The sequence below is a fragment of the Pyrus communis genome, chromosome 5, assembly GCF_041283825.1.
Source record: "Pyrus communis isolate YQ-2024b chromosome 5, ASM4128382v1, whole genome shotgun sequence".
NCBI classification, from domain to species: domain Eukaryota; kingdom Viridiplantae; phylum Streptophyta; class Magnoliopsida; order Rosales; family Rosaceae; genus Pyrus; species Pyrus communis.
This window is the reverse complement of record NC_142569.1, coordinates 7,780,593-7,806,497: the sequence shown is the minus strand read 5'-3', so window position 1 is coordinate 7,806,497 and position 25,905 is coordinate 7,780,593. Positions and strand designations below refer to the sequence as shown.

Sequence of the window (25,905 nt, the reverse complement as noted above, 5' to 3'; positions counted from 1 at the left end):
AGAAAAGATTAAACAGGTGAGAAGATAGAAAGGTGTGTGTTTATAATTGCATTCAAAACATTTGCTTAATTCTCATTGATCATGATTCTTCAACTGAATTTGGGAACGGTTTTCAGTTTTCAAAATAACTGAAAGCTACTTTTATGAAGTTTTAAAATTTGCCTTTCAATTTTTGTATAAAGACAGTAACTAAACAGAAAAATTAAAAACGAAATAGTTATTAAATTGCTTCCTAGCGACGTTGCATAGTAAATCTGAACCTGACCCGACTTGTTGATTTCTCCTATTCTTGTTGAAGCCCAATCCGGCCCATCGACGACCCCCAGTAGTAGAGTAGAAGATTAAGGGATAGAATTTGCCAATGCATGTAAACTCCGATCACTAACAAATTCACATACCAAGAAGCTCATGAAGGATTTCAACTGCCATTTAGAATGAAGGTGGTGATGGGTTTGCAAATTCTCCGAGTGGCGCCACTGCCACCACTCACTGCTTCCTCCACCACCTCCTCCTCCTCATCTTCTTCTTCTTGTCGGGTCCAAACCCTCCCACTCTGGCTCAACCAACGCCACTCCCACTGCCGCCACTCACGGCCTCAGCTTGCTCTCCCACCTCGCCACTCGATCAAAAGAACCACACTCTCACTCGTCGGCAGGAAAGGTAGGAAATTGCAAGCTTCTTCATCATCTTCTTCAACTACCCAACAAGACCAGGATGACGAAGAAGAATACGAAGACGACGAAGAAGATGAAGAAGATGAATCGGACCCTGACCCGGAAGACCTCGAATACGCGGGCCAAATCAAAAGGGTATCTTGCTTTCTTCCATTCTTTGATGGGTTTCTTTTCATTTCAGTATTTCACACACTGTTATTGTTGGTTAGGTGTTGGAGCTTCTCCGAAAGAACAGAGACATGCTTTTCAGTGAGGTATAGTGTAATTCAGTCAACCCATTTCTCCATTTACTTTAAAGTTCAGAATTTGGGTCTTGATCGAGTTTGGGATGGTGTGCAATGTGATAGGTTAAGCTCACTGTTATGATTGAGGACCTGCGAGAAGTTGAGCGCAGGAGACTCCTCGGCATCGAAGATCCTGATGCCCCTACTAGGGAGGAATTGGCTGATGTTCTTGAAGAAGTAAGCCTTTCATTTTAATTCCCTTGCTACACTATGCTATTTTGGGTGAATTTTCGATAGCGTGATTCATGAAACAGCGAAATTAGCATGTATTTGCATTGCTTGGGTGGAATCATTTCATACATTCACACAGTGAATTCATGAATGCAAAGTAGCTAGGAAGATCAATTGAAGGGTGTCTATTCATGTACTGAGTACTGACTTTCTGATACCAATTCGTGGGTTAACCGCTTATATAGACTCAAAGAAATCCTGCACAATTGGAGGGCCTCAGAGCTAGTCACTTATTTTTTCACCTGAACCATTATAATAAAGCCCTTCAATTGGTTTGACATGCACAAATTGCAATCCTTCAGCTAAGTAGTTCATAATTATAATAGAACAACCTCTAGTAGATGCATTTCTTCCATCACTGTTAGATATCAACCATGAAAGCTTGCTGAAGACAACTGGATGGTGAAGCATCATTAAACAGATATGCATCTTCACTATTTCAAAAGCACGCATGTTGTAAGAGAATGTTATATATCCTCACTGGTTTACACAAGTCATGAAGTATATGATCCTTGATGCTTGAATGCACGCCAGATACAAAGTGTTGGAACTTCAGAGTTTGATTATTCACATAGGTGACCCTCTCCTTATGCTAGATAAAATGATTTGTGGAGTGACCCTATTGAAATTCCTATGATTGTTCACATAGGTGACACTTTGCAAATTTTCTTCTTCACTGGCTATGCTTCTTTACTATAATGATTCATGAAGAAGGAAGGTTTCAAAAGTACAAAAATGATGTGCAGAGTGCCCCTAATTTATATAAATTGTACGTTATGTCATTACAACTCTTTGCTTTGATATTTATACCCTTCTCAAATCATGAGAGTGGGAAACTTGGTAATAGTTGGAAAAGGTAATTCTATTATTGTGACGCTAATTTGTGATTCTGTGATTTAGGTGAATGAAGGAAAAATCCCAAAAAATCGACTTGCTCTTAAACTGCTGGCAGCGGAAATGAATCAATGGCCTAATCTAGAGGTATTATTGTAATTCAGTATAAAATGATTGATTTTAGAGATGATTTTGATGTGTAAGTGGAAAAACAACATAAAGCCTAGGATAAAACGCCAAGCTTCCAATTAAATAGCTTGTAAATCTTAGACAGCAAATATATGAAATTTTCCTTAGATGAATCACCAATGCTTTTTCACCTTTATCTATGTTTCTAACTAACACTGGATATCAATTTGCTCATCTGTTCCTATGTTTTGTTTATGGTACAGGTTCAGATTACACCAGCGAAGAAAAAGCCTGGTAAGTCCCTGTATGCAAGAGTGACCGACACTGGTATTGATCTTCAAGAGGCTGCTAAGAGACTGAAGATTGATTGGGATACAGCTGCTGAGATTGATGATGGTGATCTTAAAGATGAAAATGAAGTGCCGTCGGTTTTGGTTTGTTACCTTGGCTTTCTTGTGATAAAATGATCTTATCAAGTTCTTGCAATTGTCATATATGCGCTGCTAATTATGTTATGATTTTACACTAATGCAATCATTTTCTCTAATTTTTCTTTCCTTTCAACAAAAAAGTAAGAAGAAAAAGTTTACCACCGTTGTGATAAGTAAATAATGTTTGTAATTGCAATCTATCATTCAATACTAAATACTCCGAAAACCTTAATCAATACAAAGGCAGAAAACAGCTCATAGTTAATTGTTTATCTGCCTTCTGCAAAATGAATGCTTGATTGACATCGATATATATGTGAGGACCTTGTCAAAGTACTCATGAATTATGAGTTGCGAATAGTTTTCTGGTTTAGCTAATCCTCGGGTTCCTAATACGCAGTTTCTTATCTCGCAGGGCTATGGAGCACTGTACTTAGTCACGGCTTTCCCCGTCATTATTGGTGTATCAGTGGTATTAATTTTGTTTTACAATTCACTCCAGTAGAAATCTTGTCTCGTCGTCATATTTTCACTGTAAAAATTATCATTCCTTGCAATATACCGAATACCGTTCTGATCTTCACATGAGTTTTGTACATCTAAATGCTAATTAGAAATATCAAATATCATGTAAGAATCTTGTATCTGGTGTTATTGTATATAGTGTTATGCAAGCACATGAGATCTTGTAGTTTATTTTATTTAATTATTGTTAATAACTTAAACCTGTTACAAGTCAACTCTCCTTCATGGAGATTTACATTATTAAAACCGAATTATCGTATAGATTAGCAGCTTAAACTATTCTAAATACAGTATTAAATTTTGCCGACCCTTGTTTATATGGAGCAATTCGACATGGATATCACTACTAGGTTTGGATTAGTGGAGAATATGCTGATCACGTCTAAGTTCATATAAGTCTTATTTTCCCTCCTTTTTAAGTAGTCCAAATCCCATACTTGTTCCTCAGGATTTCTGCTTTTCTCTACCATGGATTATCCGTTTTCGGGCGAAATAAGTGACTACTTTACTCTTGGAGATCTAGAAAAGCAGATTTCTGTAGATCCAATGTCACTGAAAGAATCATCACACAGAGAAGTGAGTGCTGAACCGGTGGTGGAGGTGCCGGTTGTTGCTGCTCCAAAGCCGAATGCACTTGACCAACAACCGCCCCTGCTGCCGCCTGCAAACCCCAAGTTCTTAAGCTTCAGTCTCCCAAACTCAGCAACCTCATCGCCACGAGTGAAGAAGAAATGGAAAGATGAAAGCCAGGCATCTCCTCGGCAGCAACTGGAGAATCTGAGCCACCTGCAACAAGAAATTGAGTTCCGGCGGAGCAAGTCATGTGGTCAAGGGAGGACATTTGCCCCGTCAGTTGACTTTGATCTCTGGCTGATCAAACCAAATGCCGCCGAAATAGTCTCCAGGCACTACAGCAACCTCTCCAGGGCCGTGTCCAACAGAGTTGCTCATAAAAATTGCAAGAACGGGGACCCACATGACGATGGGTTCACATGTGGGGCCCTGTGCTTGTCCATCCCTGGCTTTGGCAAGGCAAAGCCAGTGAGAGCAAGAAAGGTAGAGCCTGATGAACTGGGAAATGTCATATCCAGGACAGTTTCCTTGGAAAAGTTTGAATGTGGCTCTTGGGCTTCAGCTATGATAAATGAGCAGGAAGATGACAACACCAGTCGCTACTTTGATCTGCCATTGGAGCTGATACGAAGCAGTGTCAACGAGGCAGATTCGCCAATTTCAACATCTTTTGTGTTTGGCACGGATCGAAAGGGTGCCCTGAAGAATGGATCAACAAGAGCACAAGGCCGGAAATCACACGAATCATCGCGCAGCGTTCGGTTTTCTACATCATCAGATGCTACATCACCAACTGCTTGCGTTACTCCTCGCTTGCGCAAAGCAAGAGATGATTTCAAAGCTTTCTTAGAAGCACAGAGTACATAACTTACTCCGCTTTTTGGTATAATGACTGTATTGGCCATGTTATAAAATAATGCGAGTAGATTGTAGCTATAGTCCTTCAATTATTACCCGAGTATCACTTTTGTCCGTGAATTAAGCAATTCTATAGTCCTTCAACATTTAATTGTGTATCACGTTGGTCTTATGTCAAAGTCCGTTTGTTTTTCTAAATTTAGGGGCCTTGTGTTTGTTCTTATCGTCATAACATGTAGTTATAGTTCTTGAATTATACAGTGTTAGTAGGCCTTTTTGTCCTTAAAAATGGTAGAAAACTAATGTGTTTTGAACTTTTGATGGTATGATACAAAAACCGGTATCGCTACAATTTACTCGAAAAAAATGCAAACACGGAAGCCGGCTATTTTGTTAAGGTAGTTATGTGACAAATGCTACATTGTGCAGGTTGGAATGGCATTGGGCCAATAACCGGACTCGGGCTGGGTTCGGAAGTGGGTTTGGTTGGTTCTATACTTCCATTTGGAAGCTTAGGGCTACTGCCGTTCTCTTAGTCTACTAAACCCAAAAGACAATGTCCAATTTCCCAAAGGATTGGACCAGCAGACAAAAAGTGTGCCCCCCATGCTACTCAAGGCCTTTGCTTGAGCCCTAGGCAACTGGACTCGACAAGGTTGCCCCGACCTGTTGGCAATTTTTGACATTGTGTCGTATCCAGGTTAACCCAGTTTGAGTTCATATCAAATCTAATTCGAGCTATTTAGTAAGAGGATGGTACATTTTTGCCAATTTTCTTAGTGGTGTTGGCACTGGCGTATGCATTGAGGGGCACGGGGGTCAGCTGATCCCCCGAACTTCGGTGAACGATCATGGATACCTTGGGTGTTGACATTCTGAACTTTGGTGAATGTCCATGGATACCTTGGGTGTTGCCCCTTTGAATATTAGAGTTGGCTTCATACATGCCCTCCAACATCATCATTTTTTGGACAAACATATTAATGGTATGCAATGATATCAAACATTATTAGTATGTTCAAGATAAGTGTGTTTCTTTGTTAAGCATTCATATGGGAGCAGCCTTGGAACATGTTAGTTACCCTCTCAAATGAAAGCATTAACAGGTGTGCAGTATGTCTTTCCAAATAACTTCAGGCCTACGAAGACTCAATGAAATAGCGATATGCATGCTGTTTATGGTAAAAAAAAATTGCGCGTGCCCCTAATATTATTTCCTGAATCCGTCACTGGGTGTGGGTAGTTTTTTTTATGATTGTTGTGGTTATATCCTGTGTCATGTAAGTTGGGAAAAAAGTTGAGAAGAAAAGTTGAGTTAAGCAGCATTTTCCTTTATACATAGATTTTGTTGATTGACTTGATTCCAACCTACTCCGTTCTTTTGTTAGGAATTGGCTCGTCATCGTTAGTGCCCTATTTTCGGTTGTATTAGGAAAACGGAAGGTTCATAGATTCTTGTCCTAAAAAAAATTAAGAATTTCCTGTACAAATTTAAATTAGGAAAGAAAGTGAATTTTCTTATCCCATATAGAATAGGAAACCTAATCAGGTTGTAAACCGCCCCTTGTCTATATAGGGATAGGATAAAGGAACAAATATTTTTACACTACTTCTTTGTAGCCTTTAGATATTATATCATTCAACGGTCTAGATTAAGAGTGATGTGAAGAGTTTTAAACATTAAATGATACTAATCTAAATCAAAACAAATATCTAATAGAATAAAATAGATAAATAAATAAATAAATCAGAAATTGAACCCTAATAACAAAAAAAAAATCTCTTCCTTGTTGATCATGAGGTCTGCAATGTTCAAATAATCAGAATTTTAACCCAAATAAGCGCAAAGCTTGATGCTCATATTGCCATAGTAAGATCGCTAGAAACATCGAAGATTTGATGCGTAATAGAAAAAAAAATTGTTGAAAAAAGGAAACGAAGCGAGGCAAGAAAATCAATATCTAAATTACAATATAGAACCAAAGGCAAACATTCTTAGGTACCAACATATCAAAAACCTGGCAGGAACACAACACATACTTTCGACTTACAATCAAAACATATGGAAAGTGTATTGAGATAGATGGTTTTTTTTCTTTTTTAATTTGAAAAACTAAAAGGGTAGAAAAATTATCAAATACATGAATTGACAAAACTAATAAAAAAAAATTCCAAAACCTAATTTAACCACCCTACAAATATGAACAATAATAGCTTTTACAGTTTTGTTTTGGTTATGTAATGGAGGTTCAAGCATGGAAGTTGCAGACCTGGGGATCAGAGATAAAGGTTGCGGACCTTCTTTCTTATTTTCACGATTAGGTTTCTTCCTTTTTTTTAAGTTTTGTTCCAAGTTTTATGTTTTTTCAAATTTATTTTTACTTTAATATTAGTTAAAATCCACATAAGCATTCATGTCATTTAATGAATAAATAAGAACCCTTAGATGTTATAAAATTTAAAGGCTACAAAGAAGTGTAAAAATGTTTGTAAAAGTATTTGTCCCTTGATCCTATCCTTGTTTATATATAAATATCTATAAACAGAATGGAGCAAGGTTGAAAAGCACCCACAGAAAAAAAAAGAAAAAAAAAGATCACAATAGAGCAAAAAGAGGGATTAGTTCTAGGGTTTGCAAAAGTACTCTTTATTCTATTTGTGAAATCCCGTTCCTGGATTTCATTGTTATAATCTATGTATTTGTATTATTGAGATTTTATATTATTTCTCGAGAATTTATTTTAAATTGTTTGAATTTAGATTTTAAATAAACTAGTTACAAAGTTTGAAGTTTGAAAATTAATTGTTTAAAATCCGTAGACCTTTGGAGGTCACAATTTACATTTTCAAATAGATCTTGAAACCACGAACGTATAGGCGAAATCCGTTTGTGAGTCTGGATTATAACGGTATAGTTATGGACATCTGAAGTTGTGTTTCTAAACTATAGATTTTAATTTTCTTTAAAACTCCCACTAGGTGGGAAGGGGAACGAATGAAAGGCTTGGTTTTTGGCCCAATCACTTAAGGGAAAAGGAGGACCAATCAGAAAAAAAGAGAGAGAAGGAAACAACCAATGAGGGGAAGAGGGAGGAAGTTCCCCTTCCTGTTGACCCGTGCAGCCCCAACAAAAACTCGGTTTCAACCCGGTTTGATTCTGGCCTCCTCTTGCAATTTTCCTTTGAACAACCACCATTTACTACCTGCAATCTCTTCCACTACCTCCCTTCTACCTTTCTCGCCCAAGATTGAAGGGTTTTAGGTCAAAAACCATGTAAAAACTGTGCGGGTGACCCATGGAGTTTTGACAGCGATTTCGCCGTTCCGGTGAGTTTCACCACCCAACACCACCCTTAGTCAACTCCCCTTAGACCCAGGAACAAGACCCAACAGGTTGTAGGGGTGTTGGAACACCGAGGAAGTCGAATTGAAGAACACCCACCTTAGGGTTTCCGACGGTTCGTGGCCAGTTTGGGGTGTTTTTCGGCCAAATTGGCCTTGGCCGCAGGTATAAAGTTTACTCTACTCATTGAGATCTTCATTCTTGTAAATTTTGGTAATTTTTGGAAATAGTTGGATTTTTCCGGCGAGTCGGGGCGGCTGACCGCCACCCACAGTGGCGCGTGGCCAGGGGGCCGTCGCTGTCACTCTTAGGTTAAATTAGATGCCTTGAGCTCATTTTTGGTAATTGTATGACATAGGTTGATGGTTGGAACCTAAATTCTCTACGATACGTTACTTGGGAAACTGTGTGAATCGACGATTTGACCGTTGGATCGTCACCAAACTTTAATGCATTATAGAACATAATATTTAGTTAAAATTAGTATTAATGGAAGCCCTGTGAGGCTTTGCGGCTTATCTCGGTGAGTGACTTTAACATATGTGATATGGTTATTACCTTGATTTCTTATATTGGTATCATCTGTGAATATGACTTGGTTTTATAATGTGATTTCTATTGAAATGTGATTATATATATATATATATATATATATATATATATATATATATATATATATATTTTGCCATAGACCTATGTTTATTAAACATGATTTGGCTTCTGTACTGATGATGATCGTGATATGTGATTTAACGTGCATATTCGAAAGGTGGTTGATTTGCATAGATGGTATGATATGATGAAATGTGAGTGACTTTAATATATGTGAATATGAAATGGTTTTATAATTATGTTTCCTATAAATTGTTAATTTTTATATTTAGCCATCGATGTAGTTATATGAAGTGGGATTTGACGTGCATATTGGAAATATGGTTTGTTTTGTATGATTGACTTGATTTAATGAAAGGTGAGGGCTAGTGGTGGACCATTAACCCAATTTCATGGGGTTTGTTGCTTCGGAACGTGTTTCACCCCTTGTTTCATTATTTCATTTTTTGTTTCGTTGAGCCTTTATAACTTGAGTAACTTGATTCATGTGTTGTTTCATTGATTGGTTGGTATGCATTGTGCTCCACGATTCCGTTGAGTGATGGTCCAGAATCGTGTCTTAGTTTGGATTCCATTGAGTGATGGTCCGAAATCCCTTCTACTCTACTCCGCGATTCTGTTGAGTGATGGTCTGGAATCGTATCTTAGTTTAGGTTCCGTTGAGTGATGGTCTAGAATCCCTCCTACTCTACTATGTGATTCTGTTGAGTGATGGTCCAGAATCGTATCTTGGTTTGGGTTCCGTTGAGTAATGGTCCAGAATCTCTCCTATTCCACTCCGCGATTTCGTTGAGTGATCTAAAATCGCATCAATTGACTTGTGGGTTCCTTGGATTCGAGTTCAGCTTCAGAGTTGTAAGCTTCAGCCGAACTGTGTTGCACTAGCCCTTCATTTTGGTGTATTATGTTTTATTGATGATGTGAATATGGAATTATGTTTATTGTGATTGTGGGCACTATAAGTAGATTTGTTGATCAATATGGCTAGAGAATATGATTGTACTTCGTCGTTTGTTCTTGAAATATTGCATGATATGCGTTGTAGTATATTGTTGAGATATAGCAATTTATGTGATGAAAATTTCGAGTGTAGTGAAATAATGAACTACGAATTGCTTGATCCCTATTTAGGGTACGTAGGCAGTCTAACGAGGATGTTAGATGCAGCCATAAAGTCTACGAAGAAATATTGCGCGGTTGGATCTTAAGTTGTGTTTTGCCATTATCTGGTGTCGAGGTATGGTAGAAATACGGGCATTTTGTGACGTCACGTGTCGATCCTGGACGTATATCGGGATCGGGGCGTGACACTATTATTAATCAAAGAAGCCGTGATTTCTCTACCTAGAGAAATCACAACTGGACGTATGCAAAAGTTCTACCGAACTAGTATAAGTCTTGTTTGTTTTTAGTTAGTCTCTAATTTGGTAAGTTTAATCTATTACCAGATACATAAAGAGAAAAATCCAAAGTGCTGTATTTATGGGAATGTCTCAATCACTTAACTTAGAGCAACTCCACTGTTGCAAAGGCCCCCCCCCGGGCTATTTACTGTTTAATCTACCTAATGAACAGTAACTGCCCTTAATGAACAGTAATTGCCTTTTGCATCTCCACCCCTACGCTGAATAACCCTTGCAATTGGAAATAAAATATTAGTATTTTTTTAATTTATAATTAATATTATATTATTTAATTTGTATAAATTAATATTATATTATTAATTTATCTTTTCCAATCTCTTCCCGAAACTTTTACCATTTTTGTTTTCTTCTTCCTTCTCACTCTCTCACTCCCATTTCCCTCATTGTCTTCCCTTTTTTCTCCGACCGACCTTCTCCCTCCCCGCTCTCTTTTTCTCCCCCATTTCTCCCTGTTTTCTTCCTCAAAGGAGGAAGCTGCGGATTTTGTACTTGATTTGGATCGAAATATCAGCAGGTCATTCTTGTTCCTCAAAGCAGAAAGAGAGCAACATCGAACCCACCCGCCTGCCGCCATGTCTAAACCCGTTGACATGTCCTTCTTCCTCCTCCTCCTCCTGGTCCTATGCGGCCAAGCCCACGAAGGCCACTTGCTCATTTCCGACTTCAACCAATCAACATCATCCGATGTAATCTCCGATAGAGTCCACCACCACCACCGGTCCCACACCTTTGCGCCCTACCTCACTCTCAACAACCCCTTCTCGGCGGAGGACTCCACTTGCGAGCAGACCTACAGGTTCCTGCCCTGCACCGCCACTGTGATTGGCAACCTCTTCCTGATTCCGGTGTTCTCCCTCGAGGGTTTCGATGACCCATGTTTTAAATCGTGGTTAACATCACCCTGACGTCAGCCTTGCATCACATGGCCTTCGGGCTTTTGAGCTAGCAACTCTTGTCGGGCCTCTCCCTAGGGCCCGCTTGGACTCCATCACCAACACATGCTGGACCTCCCCACTCAGGCTCTCTGGCCTTGTTTGAGAGCCAGTCCATCAGGCAATAGCCCATGGTAGAACTGCTCTTACCTATGAAAAAACACTCATCACGTTGCTAGAATCCCCTTATACAGACATATCCCATTACATTAGAGAAAAAATATAGATCACAATAGAGAAAAAAGAAGGATTAGTTCTAAGGTTTGCAAAAGTACTGTGTATTCTATTATTAATCAAAGAAGCCGTGATTTCTCTACCTAGAGAAATCACAATTGGACGTATGCAAAAGTTTTGCAGAACTAGTATAAGTCTTGTTTGTTTTTAGTTATTCTCTAATTTAATAAGTTTAATTTATTGCCAGATACATAAACAAAAAAATCCAAAGTGTTGTATATGTGGGAATGTCTCAATCACTTCTCTTACATATGAAAAAACACTCATCACGGCGCCAGAATCCCCCTTATACATACATATCCCATTACATATTCCCGTCTATTGTTTTAATTTTCGTTTTATCATTTACACGTTGCTCCAAGAACTAGCTAGAAAGTGAAATTATTATTGGCTTCTTGTACTGATTCAATGACACAATTCGAAAGTTACATCAATCTGCGTCAAGTCAAGACTCAATAGTAATGTAAACATCTCATGCACATTATGGAAACAAAATGAGAGACCTACCTTCCTCCCAACCTTCTAAATAAAAGAAAATCCTCGACTTTGGTAAATTTCGTGTTCACGTACAAATGCTGCTGCATGCTTCTAAGAAAATTCCTAGACTTGGTAAAATAACTGTCCATGTTCAACTTCTTCTTCCCTTCTTTTACCTAAAAAACAATTTACATGATACATACACATCGTTAACGTACCGTTCTAAAAAAATCCTATAATGCTACTGTTATTTTCTTTTTACATAACATTGGTGCGACTTAACTAACACAGTATTTGTAAAGAAACCGTAAAAAATGTGCACGCAGAATGTAAGTTTTTTCGTGTTAGCGTGGCTACATGGGTTTACAGTTGAAGCTTGACAGGCCAATACAAGTGTAAAACCCGACATGGGTTTGGTACGTACACCATTTCAATTCCACATGTGTTCATGTGATGCGTGTCCCCACCACCACCACGATTTTTAACCTTCTTTATATATATTATGGCTGTATAGTCTCAATCGGTACCAGAAATTCGTTATATCTTGGCATGTATAGAAACCGTATTTGAAATTCATGATATTGCTCAGCAGATTCTCACCACAAAAGTTAAATGAGTATTAGGGGCGTAGTGGTGGATTAGGGATGGAAATATGGATTTCCGTCTGCTAACAGCCAATGTGTTACCATATGAACACGAATCGTACATAAATACTGTCTGAATTGTTCAATCAAACGACTTTTCATACGACATGTAGTAGATCACCTTAGTGATGGTGATGGTTTTCATGATTTAATTAACGTTACAAGATATTATGATTACCTAACTCACAAGTCACAACATGTAATTATTGTTGTTATTTATTGATCAAGAAGAATCCGTTATTAATAATTGGATTAATAGTTGGTAATAATACATCATGGAATTTGAAAGCTAAGCATGCAGAGGCAGTGCCAGCTGCTATACAATACAAACAAACATCCGCCGTTGCTTCCTCATGGGCCTCATATTTGCAAATTGCATGGGGAGGGACAGACACACACTCTCAAATAATTGAACAAAAACAAAATTTGTCCATAAAATACTCATGTACTCTTATATTACAACCAAAAAAGTTAATAACACAGTAAATAAAATAACCCAAAATTAATATATTGAAGGCAAACTTGCCCTCCTGACTATGAGCTTGTTTGAAAATGCCTTTAAAATAACTGAAAACACTTATGGTTTGTTAAATTGTAGTTCCATGTAGAAAAATTGGGTTAGAACCTCCACCGCCAGTTTCTTGTTACATCTTTTTATATTTATATAACAAGATTCTTGTCACAGTCATGATTCACTAATAGTATTATTAGCATTTGACAACTATTATTTTTCTTAAACAAAACAATAACACCCAAATCATCATATGAGGATAGGCAAGGTGCTTTAAGCTCATGTCATGTGGTTAAAATATCTACTCTTGTATCCGACGTTTTATTTTGTGCTCGACATCATTACACTTTGTTTGACTAAACAATAAAATCTTGTTTTCCTTATAAAACACAAAGCATATAAGGAGGAGTGACACACCCCGATCAAAGTCGAGGCCTGCTGGTCGTCATATTTCTATTTACGTGTAGGAACTTATACCATTGTGTATTAAGTACTTAACTAGTTTCAACTACACTATTTGTCATCTATACTTTGAACATTTGTATTTTATGGGTTCTACCCACTACTACGCACTTACTTTATTAGTTTAAATAAGTTCTAGTTTCGGTTTTTAATTTATTCACTTTTTTACATCATTCACACTTTGGTTACGTCACCTTCGGGTGACGGCAAACATGCCTCAACTCCGATTGGAGTGTGTCAAGGAGAGCAACTTACATAGAACAGATTCGTATGCGTCGTGGCGATCCAATAATACAAAACTATGTGTTGAGAAACCCTATATATTTCATTGTTTATTATAATGGAATGTCGTGATAACAGTGAACGTGTTTCATGTAAGTCATTCTCCATAAGACGGGAATTAAATATCAAAAGGAATGTAATTAAGAATGAGGAGGCTTAGCAGTGAGACTAAGTATGATTAAAAAACTGGACCACAGTATAATGCAGAAACATTAAGAAGACCATTAATTAAGGTTGCATGGTTGTATACTTTGAAAAAGGGGCGCTGAGGGGGTTGAGTTTTCAACTTTCATCGGCGTTACTCTTGGAGCTGCTGAATTGAGTGAGGTAGAAGCGGCCCCTCATGGGTCATAATTATCTACACAAACACCGGCAACGAACTCATTTGTCTCATAAAGGACATTCTTCCTCCACCACATATATATCGACAGACTATATAGTATAAAGCATATAATCACTGCTCGCATTTAATTTAAAATTACCAAAGGCATGCAAGCATTTGGGCCACCGGGACCCCCTACCCCACACTCTCCCCACCCACCCCAATAATTCTTTTAGTTTGCAAAAAAAGCCCTTTAAAGCTGGCACTTTCTCATACATTCTTAGACTCGTATGGACATGAATATTTTTGCTTACAATTTTAAAGTGACGGTGATACTTATCACACTATTTATATTATTAAATGAGTTAAAATTTTAGGGGGCGTTTGTTGCGCTGGACTATCTCGGACTGGATTAACTTCAAGGACTAAGCTGGACTGGTTTAGACTAGACTAAACTGGACTAACTTAGTGAAGCGTTTGGTGCAGTATTGGACTAAGAAGCTGGATAATAACAAATTATAATATTATATTATTTAATATATAAATTATTAATATTTTATTATGATCTTATCTTTTTCTTCATTTTTTCCTACCATTTCCTCGTTAAATTGGATGAAGTTAGCACCGCCAAAAAATTCATCACCATCCCTGGACCGAGATCTTAGCTTTGAATGCTCGAATCTATCATGGATTTGAAGAAGCCCAAACAGGCCGAGACTTCCAGGCCATTTTCCAGCCACATTCGACCACATTTTGGCCTCGATTCAAGTAAAATCGTAATCTTGTCACTCCCAGCTTCAATTTGGTATATTTTGTATGAAAGTTGGTTGTGAAATGGATCTGAAAGAGAGTCGGAAAGTTAATGATTGATCTAGGTGACCGGAGATGACGAGGAGTCTGTCGAGAGTGGTCGTTGAGCATGACGAGGATGAGAAAGAGAAGATAGTCTTAGCTAGTCCCATGGTTATTGGGGGTCTCGCTAAGACCTCTTAGTGAAGGGTTTTGTCCATGCTAATCCCCTTTAGTCTCATTAATGTTAGTCCCAGCATGGAACAAACACAGTATTGGACTAATAGCTAGTCCAGTCCAGTCCAGTCCAACTTAGTGAGGGCAAACAAACGCCCCCTTAACATATATGCTATATATTATATTAATAATCATATTTAATTAAAAATTCACAAAAGCATGCGAGCATTCGAGACACTAGGACCTCGTACCCAACAAGGAATTTTGTGCCGAAAACATAACACGATATACTAAGTTTTATAATGCAAGCGGTTGAAATTTTTTTTTTTTTTTTAAAGTATCTAACTACTTATATTATGATACTTAATGTACTAGACTGTGTTCTACCACACTGAAAACCCTCTCGTACCCCAAAGTCTCTAGCCCAATAATTTTTTTAGTTTGCCAAAAATATGGACAAGCCTACTCAGTTAATGTGGCATTGATTAATTAATTTTTCTTCGTTTAAATTACAAGGACGGACGGAGGATGGAGCGGTGTTCAATTGGGACTCTATGTTGCCTCCACGAGTCATAGGGGGCTATTTTTGTGTTTATTATTTATCAATCCATGCGACTAGTTGGACCTTCTGAAGTCCTCTTCTTTCAACTATTCCTTCTATCATTGTCTTCGTTATTTTTTGTATTAGTGAAATGTTAGCTACTTTCTCTTTTATCTTTTCATTTGTTTTGTTTTCATTTCGTAACATAATTTGACGATTCGATCCATTTATTTGGTCATCAAATTATATTGCACGATGAAAATGAAACTAGAGGGAATAATAAGAAGGGAACACGACAAAAATTTAAGAGTTCAATTGTCGTACACAAAAATCATGTTGCCTGAGTTTGATTTATACAGTTTTATTTGTAGTGTGGCGTGAGTTTAATAGTTGTGAGATCTGTACCTTTGCATAATCAAACTCATAAGATCCATAAATTTCAACCAACAATGAAACACGATTCTATTGAACTAAAATTTTTCGACTCGCAATACGAATTACGATTCTATTTTATAAGATTCCAACTCACTAAACATTGTTGTACAAGCAAAACAAACATAACGAAAAGTCTAAAGTAGCATAGAGTCATAGAGTCATAGATTCATTAGGAGTCCTCTAGAGAAAGGACACTCCTCCACCGAACCATTGATTCATTCTCTCCTTTCGCACTTCTTTCCTTACGTTGTCCATTTCTTAGTTAAAAGTAGAGGCATACATGTGCAGCTCCCCACCACCTCCTTCTGAGGTCGTCATTTTGAATCATTCCAAAACTCATACACGGTGTACATGTTTATCATCAAAAACACATATACACTCTTTTCTCGTCACCAAAGCAACCATAATCCTTGTCTTGGCAGGAAAGGTCCATATACACGATCCATCATGTAGATTCGTCTTTAGTAGACTCCATTGACAAAGGATGAGGATCCTCTTCGGATCCTCTTTGTGAGGATTTCGGAGATCTTTCAATCACTTCCGTTCAACGCACATTGTGTGGCCAGTTTTCGTTTGGTACTATTTATATTCAATTTTAAATAAAAAAAATTTACAATGATTTATGACCGTACGATGTACGATGAACGGACGTGATTGGAGGATCCTCTAGATCCTCAAAAAGAGGATCTGAAAAGGATCCTTCCTCGAAAAAAGTGTTAAAGTTTTAGAGACAGGTTGAATAGTATAACACTAATAGTGTCTTCAACTTAACCACTTGCTAGCCTAGTAGGAGTGAAATTTTATCCTAAAAAATATTGATGTAGTTAGAAATGAAACCATATAATATTGTCTCAGCTGATGAAGAGCCTTTGATTATTTCGCTAAAAGATGTCACTTCATCAGCTTCCTCGGTGGAGTGGAGTGTTCTCTGATCATATATTTCAGGTTACATTTAGAGCTTGATATTCAGACGACCAAACCACTTTTATGATAAAGACACTCATTTCCTTTGAGAATCTTTGCCCATACAGATACCTATTCAGCAGACCTATATTTTTACAAATATAGTTAATGGTGCTTAATCCAATGCAGAAGACCTAGAACTTCACAGTGATTTGCATAATCTTGTCTTCACGTTATAGAACCCAAGGCTAAGAGTGTTTGTTCATCGGCTGAAGTTCCTCAATTCAAGAGTCAACAACGCATTTCACCACATCCATCATATTTCAAGACATTCATCTGGCCTAACTCAGTAACAAACTGACACACCCGCATCAGCAAAGTCACCGAATGACGTAGTTAACTCTTAGTTATTTCAGCTTGCACGTCACATAAGCTATATAGTTTTTAGGACAATGCTAACACAAAGTTATTATAATTTTTTGAAAGCTACAGAAATTACATGGCAAACAAATCACAATTTAACATCGGCATCCAAACTTCTGAGCATAGAGAGATAAATCTTTGCATATAAAAAGTCGGACTGCGTTTAAAAGATAAATCTACCTTATCTTGGACTATGCAATATTGTACAATATGATGCTTTTTAAACATCGGATGCCTCATAAAATGTAATGCTTGGAAATGTAAAAAGCTAACCATGTTTAATTATTCTGTTAATCTTGTTTTAATCCATGGATTTATCTATCTGGTCAAGAGAAAAAGGAAAATCTAAAAAAGCATCCTAAATCCAGCAGGACAAATATTAAAAGTGAGGGGTAGCAAATAAAGCAAAGCAAGGACAGGACCCTTAAAAAAGCAAATTTGCCACCAAAGCCAGCCTCCAATCAATGGTTGCAGTGCCCTGTGGTCCCTTCCTCATACCGACAGTGCATCCCAAACAATTTGATTATTTACTAAATAATTACTATAAATAAATAAAAAGAATCAGAATATCAAAAATTATGAGAATTAAATACTAAAAAGAATATAACATAATCTAATGTATTCAAATTTTCTCGTTTTACCTTCTTAATTTCCCTTCTCTTCTTGAAATATTGCTTCTTGATTGGGAACCGTTTACTTTGAAAATCTTCCTTTACAGATCATTCATACAATAAATAACTAAATCCGAAATAATTTATTCATCTAATTGGTATCGAATAAATAAACGAATTATGTTTTTCACTTAAACACTAAAATTTTGACAACATTAATCGAATGATTAAATGACTTTTGATTATGTTTATTTTTTAGCGGAGTTAACATTTAAAGATGATCTAAAAAATGAACAGTTCCGGTCATTAAACAATATTATAAAATGAGTAAAAGAACCGAGAAGGTGAAACGTGAGAATGTGCTATTATTCCCATCTATTTATACTCCAAACCATGTGACATGTCTGAAAACTATTATATACCTTTTTACTAAAAACTATAATACAAGGAAGAACTCTCAACCCTCCAAAGAATTTTCTGTTCTACAACTGTAATTAAATTAAACATTAACATAGAAAAAAACCAACAAGAAAATATAATAAAATAAAAAAATAAAAATAAAGGGGATAAAAAAAAGTGGGAAAATGGTGTGCCCCTTATTGTCTGGTGTTTTGTAACCTGGATCCAATCATCCTGAGCTCAAACTTCTTCACAGAGCCAGCGACACTTCTCAAGGTTGTGTCCACAGCATAAGGTACTTTGTCAACATAGATCTCGGTCGCGTTGATCAGCCGTCGGCAGGGCTCCCCCCGAGTGGCAATGGTTCCGTGGTAGTGGAAGTACTGGATCCTGCTCTCCGTCTTGTGCGTTGTTTTTCCCGCTACATTCTGCGACATGTGCACGCCCGTGGCGTACACATTGCGCGGTTGCACCGCGTATTTGCGGTCCCTTCGTATCCCTCTCTTCACATCTTTGTACACAAGCTTCTCAAACCCCCATTTCCTGCAGCATCACAACATGTTCGGATCAGCATGTGAACACAGAATATACTTTTATTAAAAAAATGGGTAAATTTTACCCGTTAGTAATTCTGTTGTGGGTTAAAACTTAAATCCCCTTCTTTTTTAAGTACCAACAAAACTGTCTTAATCTCTCAAGACTTTAATTAATTTAATTTGTCAATGGTCAACATCAGTCTTAATCTTACTTAATCTCTCAAAACTTCTTTGTCTCAACTGATTCATTTCTTCACTAACCATTCTTCATTTCCATAAACAACATCATTTGGTCATCAAGATTTTCCAGTTCATTATCTTAAGATTAACTAATTAACTAATATATAATTAATTTCCGAAAGTTCGATACCATATTATTATGGCATGCTCATTCTATGTATTAGCCTAAAATCCTGATCTGTTAGCGTAAACATATTGTTATGTTCAAAAATTGGACCAATTTTTCGCAACCATAATTAACATATAATTTTGATAATTGGGATCACATGCATCCCCTAGAAGAAAAGAACATCAATAATTGAAGAAAATATGCTTCACCTTCACAACAACAAAAGCAAGACTCTCAGAAAGATGGGTCAAAATGTTATTAAAAGAAATAATTGGGGTCCTCCTCATGAATAAAAAAACAATCACTTTAGAACAAAGTGCAAAGCCCAACCTCCACCACTACGCACCGGCCCTAGTAAAAATGAATGAGGAGGAGGACTCGGAGGACCCTTTGGCAAAAGCCGAGGAATGTGCCAAAAAACATTTCATGCGCACAGACAACTTGATCAAAAATTACATTTTTTTCAACATCAAAGTGTAAAAAGTTGCAAAACAGTCCACCCACCGCAGGAAACAATCACCCAAATGTAATTCACAGAAACCATATAATTATGCTTGCATTGCAATTTACAGCAAAGGTGACAAACATCTCATGCAACCATGTCAGAATCCAATTCCCAATCACCAATTGAAATCCAGAAACTAGAATACAGACAAATCTCACATTACATAATATAAACTACAGATTTGAATTCGCATTCTCGTAGTTTAGATTAGATTAATTAGAATATCATTTGTAGATTAGATTAATTAGAATATCGTTCGTAGATTAAATTAATTAGAATATCGCTCGAATCTAAAAAATGCAGCAAACCCAATTCGGAAAATGTAAAAACACAGAGAAACTTAAGAGCAAAAGGTGGTGAGATGGGTACCTGTAAGTTTTGTGATAATCTTCAAGGAGGCAGAGCTTGCTGCTCATGGGCATCTGCTCAATGGTGAACTGCGTGTAATCCGACAGCGAATCGAGCACCGACTTTAGATTGCTCTTGGGAGGCATGTAAATGTACTCATCCACATCAAAGAAGAACATCCACTTCGCCATGAATTTATGCCGGAACAAGCAATCATTCACCACCATGAACTGGTTGTGATAGTACCCATCGAACCTCTCCTGGTCCCTGATATCCTGCAGCGTCACGTATCCAAGCTCCATCCATGGTTTCAGCACCTCCAGCACCTCCTCATGGATCCCACCGGCGTCGTGGAAGACGAAGTGGGATCTGGGCCCGAAGAGCCGGACGTGGTAAGCAATCCACTCCCTCACTCTCTGGGGACTCAGATTTCCGTACAACGAAGAGCCACAGTATAAATAGTCGTATTTAGGCCGGGCGGTGAAGATTCCGGGGTTTAAAGTGTTGGGTTCTTCGGTTAAAGCCTGGATTGTGTCGGTGGTGTTGAACTTCCGGTCGCCGCCGCCATCAGTGGTGGCTAATAGGAGAAGCTTACCGCCGGAGTTGTCGGCATTGATGGGCTGGGAGAATGTGCAGTTCACGACCACGACCGTGTAGACTCGGCCGTAGCCCCAATCCGGGAGGACTTTGTACGCGAGTGAGGAAATGGGTCGGGTCGAATTGAGATTCGGGATCCACTGGCACTCGTATCTGGGGTTGGAGTAGAGGTGGAGAGGCTTCGAGGCCAGGCCCACAATGGCGAAAGTGTTCATGCCGCCTCTGTAAGCTCCCATGGTGATGAAGCTGTAGGCGGCGGAGCCGTACGGGTTGAAGGCACGCTTGAGGACGCCATTTTCCAGCACCTTGTCGAGCTCAACAGATGGCGGCGGTGGCGGTGACGGAGGCGGCGGGGAAGATGGTGTTGATGACGGTGCTGGCGAAGAGAGTAGTGCTGCAGCTGCGGCGGTGGCGGTGGCTATATCTGACTGGCCCGGTGCTTGGGCAAGGGCCTGGACTTGGGCGGGAGTGCTGACTCTGGAGATGCAGAAGCGGAGATCCGAGGTGGAGATGGTGAAGCGGGAAGGGATGAATTGGAGAAGAGTAGCTAATGTGCAGAGGATTAACAGAGCCATCAGTAGTAGCTTCAGCTCGGCCGCGTAGTTCCAGACGACTCCGACGAACAGCTTCTTCTCCTTGTCTGCTTTCTCCTTCGCCATTAATGCGTGTAGAGATTTCGTTTCTACTGAACCAGAAGGAGAGAGGAAAAAGTTGAAGTTCTCTCTCTGTCTCTCAGTGTCGTTTGCAATTCCCTTGTTTTTGGGGTGTATATATACGACTGCGTGTGTGTTCTTTCCAGCTATGATTTTATGAATTTTTGTAATAATGTTTTTATTTTAGGGAATAATTGTTTGGAGAGGGAAGGAAATAAGGAGGGTTTGGGTTTTCTGCCGGTTCGGTGAAATTTTATTTACTTTTTTGGGAAATTGGTGATTGCAACGGCTCTCTAGACCTCCAAATAATGCAGCAGTAAAATAAGAAATAGAAAAGAAATGTAAAGTGAAAACCCAGTTAATCGCAAGTTACCAGTGTTGTCCTTACATAACGACGTAAATTTGAACTCTGTTGGCTTCCTAATCTAACATCTAATCTAACAAATCTATCATCTAATAAAATTTATCTTTATTTGTAAATGGAACGTTTTTGTAACAACGTGTTTGGTACTAAAATTATTATAATTAACCTATTGCCACTTAATCTTGAGGGTAAATGCCTTTAAAATGATTGAAAATACTTTTAGATCAATCTCCCATGAAAATACAAGTGAACACTGGAAAATTCACAAAAAATACTTTCAGTAATTTTAAAAGCAGTACCAAACAAGCTCTATATTATTTAAATGCCAAACTTATTAATCAACTAGGAAAGAATAACCAGGTCCTTGTGGAACGGAAAACCAAATTATCCAACTCTAAAGCTTCCTAAAAATCAAATTAGAAACCTCAAAATCTATCCTTTTGTCCAAAATCATGCATTAGGTTGAATATCTAAAACGAACTTGTTGCCTTTACTTGAGCTCTTATTTTAATTGTTGAACTCGGGGTGTAATTTACTAAATTTCGTAATAAAAATTGTCTTAATTGTCGCCCTAATCAACTCTAATGATGGTTTATAAGTTGCTTTTACTTGAGCATCTAAACTCCCTAGTCGGTCTCCATTTTTAAAAGAATGATTGCTGTTTTCGGAAACCACAGTGGAGTGATTATTGCTAATTTTTTCCCTAAAGAAAAAAAAAATACAAAAGAATAGCCAAATTAATATGGGTAATCTGAGGGATATCAAATTTCTAAACCAAATGATTGGATTATTACTTAAGTGCTGATTAACGTTCTTATTTTTTATTGGTGACACTTCATATGGTTTAAAAAAACTGCATATATATATATATATATATATATATATATATATACAAACGGCTCTTTAGGTGTGTATCAGATTTTAATGATAAAGGATAAATATGTACACGTAAGTTACCTGCAAACTATATTAGCCGAATTAGAGTTTACAACTTGTTTTATGCTCTCTTTTTTACAACCTCGTGATTTTTTAAAAGATTTTCTTCTAATAACAAATGAGATTTTTCATCAACGGTTGTCTAGTCGGTATGAAGAGCAGGAGGAAAATGGGAAAATAATGAGATGGGTGGTGTGTGGATTATGGAGGCTTTGGAAATGTATGAATAGCTTGGTCTTTGACAAGGTAGTCGTAGAACCCATTGATGCCGTGAAACTGTGCAAAACACTGGGGTGAGCCGGAAGATATAGGGTTTATAGAAACGAGACGGGGGGATTTGGGTGGGTGGCATGGGATTTTGTAGGAAGTTTCAATGGGGGAGGCAGAAGCAATACGGGCAGCATTGGTGGCCTGCGTGGCTAAAGGATTTGATGTCGTCCAGGTGGAAACGGCTTCTAATGGGCTTGTGGATATGATTAATGGATTCACTCAACCAAATGCTAATTTTGAAGGTCTCCTCTTTGATATAAAGTGCGTGGAATTGCAATTAAGGTCGGTAAAGTTTGTTTTGGCTCCCGGAGGTTGTAATAAGGCAGCGCACTTAGTGGCGTCTTTTGTATCATGTATGGGTGGCTTTAATTCATGATACGCTTTTGAGTCAGAGTGTGTTACATCCCACATCGTCCAAAGGAGTGGATCCTGTAAGCCTTATATGTATATTCCCATCTCTATTTAGCACGAAACCTTTTGGAAGCTCACTGACTTTAGGTTTCATAGGAACTCCGAATTTAAGCAAGTTCGAGAGCGAGCATTCCTAGGATGAGTGACCCACTGGAAAGTTCTCGTGTGAGTTCCCAAAAACAAAACCGTGAGGGCATGGTCGGGGCCCAAAACGGACAATATCGTGCTATGGTAGAGGCGGGGCCTGGGATGTGGTGGAGCCTGGGTTGGTATGTGACGATTTGGTATCAAAGCCAATCCCTGGACGGAAGTGTGCCGACGAAGACATCAGACCCCTAAGGGGATGGATTGTTACATCCCACATCGTCCAGGGGAGTGGATCATGTAAGCCTTATATGTATATTCTCATCTCTACCTAGTACAAGGCCTTTTGGAGAGCTCACTGGCTTTGGGTTCCGTAGGAACTTCGAAGTTAAGCGAGAAAGGGGCGAGAGCATTCCCATGATGGATGGTCCACTGAGAAGTTCTCATATGAGTTTCCAGAAACAAAACCGTGAGGGTGTGGTTGAGACCCAAAGCGGACAATGTCGTGCTACGGTGGAGTCGAGCCTGGGATGTGATGGGGGCTCGGATCTGAATGTGACAGAGTATTTGTTTAACACTATGACCACTGATATATAAACATTTCTATTCGAGTTTAATAATATTTTCCTTTTCGACAAAAAAAAGTCATGCAGTTTTTTTTTTTTTTTTTTTTACTCTGACTTAAATTGAGGATTAATCATTTATTTAAACCTAATGATAAATGCATGTTAAATTCCCCAAAAAAAAAACCTAATCATTATTTAAACCTAATCATTCATTTAAATTGACGATTACCAAAAAGAAAACCTAATGATAAGTGCATGTTAAATTCCCTTTAGATTTATTTTGCATAAAACACTTTATAAAGTTTTGACTTTTGAGTATTGAAAACACATTATGAACTATTTTTTGAGTTGTTAATATATTTATGGTTTTTATTTATTTATAATATTGGGTTTTTGATTTTTAGTTTACGTTCTCAATCTTCATGATAGGAGAAATACAAACAAACAAAGAAGGGATAAAGAGAGGTGAATGATTGATGATGGAAGAGATGTGAAAGAAATTCATAAGGAAACGCACATATTAAAAGCGACAAACAAAAGATCAAAACATATTTTGACGTGTTTTTCACGAAATTTTGTTTTATTCATTCTTCGTATATATCCTATCACCTTTATTCATCCTTCACCATCTTTCCTATGTATTTTCTGAAACATCAGACACAAAAAGTGAAATAAAAACAAAAAACAAAAAAACAAAATGGTTATCAACGGATCCTTAATAATATATGTTTGTTGAACATATCCCATCTTGAAAAACTTAATGAAGTTAAATGATATGTGTAATGAATAGTTTGGTCTTAATTATACAGTGATTGACCCTCACATAACGTGATAAAACCTTATACCTATTATATTGTAATTGTAATTGAGTTGAGAATGATATTGATGTGATTAGTAGTGAGCCGTTGTACAGATCCCGAAACTTTCACATGATATCATGTAAGCCAATAAGTGCCATTTGTACTAAATTATCAGTATGATTAATGGGGAATTAATCACTGGACCGACTCTGTAGTTTGACATATTTAATCGCCATGAAAATTGTCTAAGAAATATGGTGGCGGTTTAATCAGCACAGTACAATAGGAGTTAGGGGCGTCGGTGGTAGGGGGATTGAGAGGGATGGTAAGGATGTGACACGTGTAGGATTCCACAAATTTTAAATCAGTATGTCGACGCTGTCAAAAAGCCACCTATGATTGTGGGCTGTCTTCTTCCCTAAAACGACATCGGATCGTAGGACCACGCTGGTTTTTCCTAATAAAATATTTTTATTGTTATCGATTATTGTTTCGTCATTGTGGCCTAACGCGTGGCATAAACTCCCACGCGGAACGAGATTTGACAGACAAGTTTCCTTGGGTAACCAGCTAGTGTTTTATTTGTTTTTTTTTTTTTTCGAAACTTTATTTGTTTATTTATTTAAGGATGTGTTATGCCCACACTGGAGATCAACGAGTAAAGTAATAATTCAATCATTAATAACGATATCATTTGTCTTATAAATTTTTGTTTAGAAATTTAATCTCTTTAACATTATCAATAAGTTTACGAAGGAAGTAGAGTGAAAGCAAGTGATCTGTTTTAGACCATAAGTTGCATTTTGTAGAATAAATTAACCGGATGAGGATCCTTTCTAAATTCTCTTTGTAAGGATTCTAAAGATCATCATATCTTAGCCGTTCATCGTACATTGTGCGGTTAGTTTTCATTAAATACTATTTGTATTTAACTTTAATTAAAAATTAAAAATGATTTCCGACTGCATGATGTACGATGAACGACTATAATGTGAAAATCCTTAAGATTTTCACAATTTGAGTCCAAATTAACCACCTCAACCGCGATAACATAAGAAAGTTAAAAATAAAATATATTTTGGCACCGTCGTTGTCGTGAACAATAAACCAAATAATGTATAGAAGAACAGCTCAGCATAATATACGTAAACCATTGCTACAGTTTACAGGTTATGAATTCTTATTTTCACATTCTATTATTATTATAATTATTATTTAAATATAGGGAAGTGTTATTGATATTCAAAAATTTCATTCTACACTCTTCGTATTTTTCTTTCTTAATATAAAAAGTTTGGAATGTAAAATAAGATTTTTGGAATACTGATAATAATTTTTTAAATATAAAGGGAATATCGTATTTGGGGAGATGTATACGTGGAAGAATTAGTATTTAATTTAATTGTTTTGATTTAGAAGTTAGAAG

The 25,905-nt window shown here is 37.5% G+C and overlaps 3 protein-coding genes across 3 annotated transcripts; 2 read left to right on the top strand and 1 right to left on the bottom strand.

Annotated features, from left to right (window-relative positions):
• Positions 1-314: 314 nt before the first annotated feature.
• LOC137726410 (ycf3-interacting protein 1, chloroplastic) lies at positions 315-3,260 on the top strand. The gene is made up of 6 exons (XM_068465337.2): positions 315-809; positions 884-928; positions 1,022-1,135; positions 2,090-2,170; positions 2,416-2,586; positions 2,999-3,260. Exons 1-6 carry the CDS (start codon positions 435-437, stop codon positions 3,086-3,088), a joined length of 876 nt encoding a protein of 291 aa, XP_068321438.2. The 5' UTR covers positions 315-434; the 3' UTR covers positions 3,089-3,260.
• A 173-nt stretch (positions 3,261-3,433) lies between these two features.
• LOC137726409 (uncharacterized) lies at positions 3,434-4,690 on the top strand. Its single transcript, XM_068465336.2, has one exon. It carries the CDS (start codon positions 3,577-3,579, stop codon positions 4,546-4,548), a length of 972 nt encoding a protein of 323 aa, XP_068321437.2. The 5' UTR covers positions 3,434-3,576; the 3' UTR covers positions 4,549-4,690.
• Positions 4,691-18,012: 13,322 nt separating this feature from the next.
• LOC137725560 (galactan beta-1,4-galactosyltransferase GALS3) lies at positions 18,013-21,348 on the bottom strand. Its single transcript, XM_068464286.2, has 2 exons — positions 19,820-21,348; positions 18,013-18,603 (listed from the first exon to the last, which is right to left on the bottom strand). Exons 1-2 carry the CDS (start codon positions 21,052-21,054, stop codon positions 18,258-18,260), a joined length of 1,581 nt encoding a protein of 526 aa, XP_068320387.2. The 5' UTR covers positions 21,055-21,348; the 3' UTR covers positions 18,013-18,257.
• Positions 21,349-25,905: the final 4,557 nt, after the last annotated feature.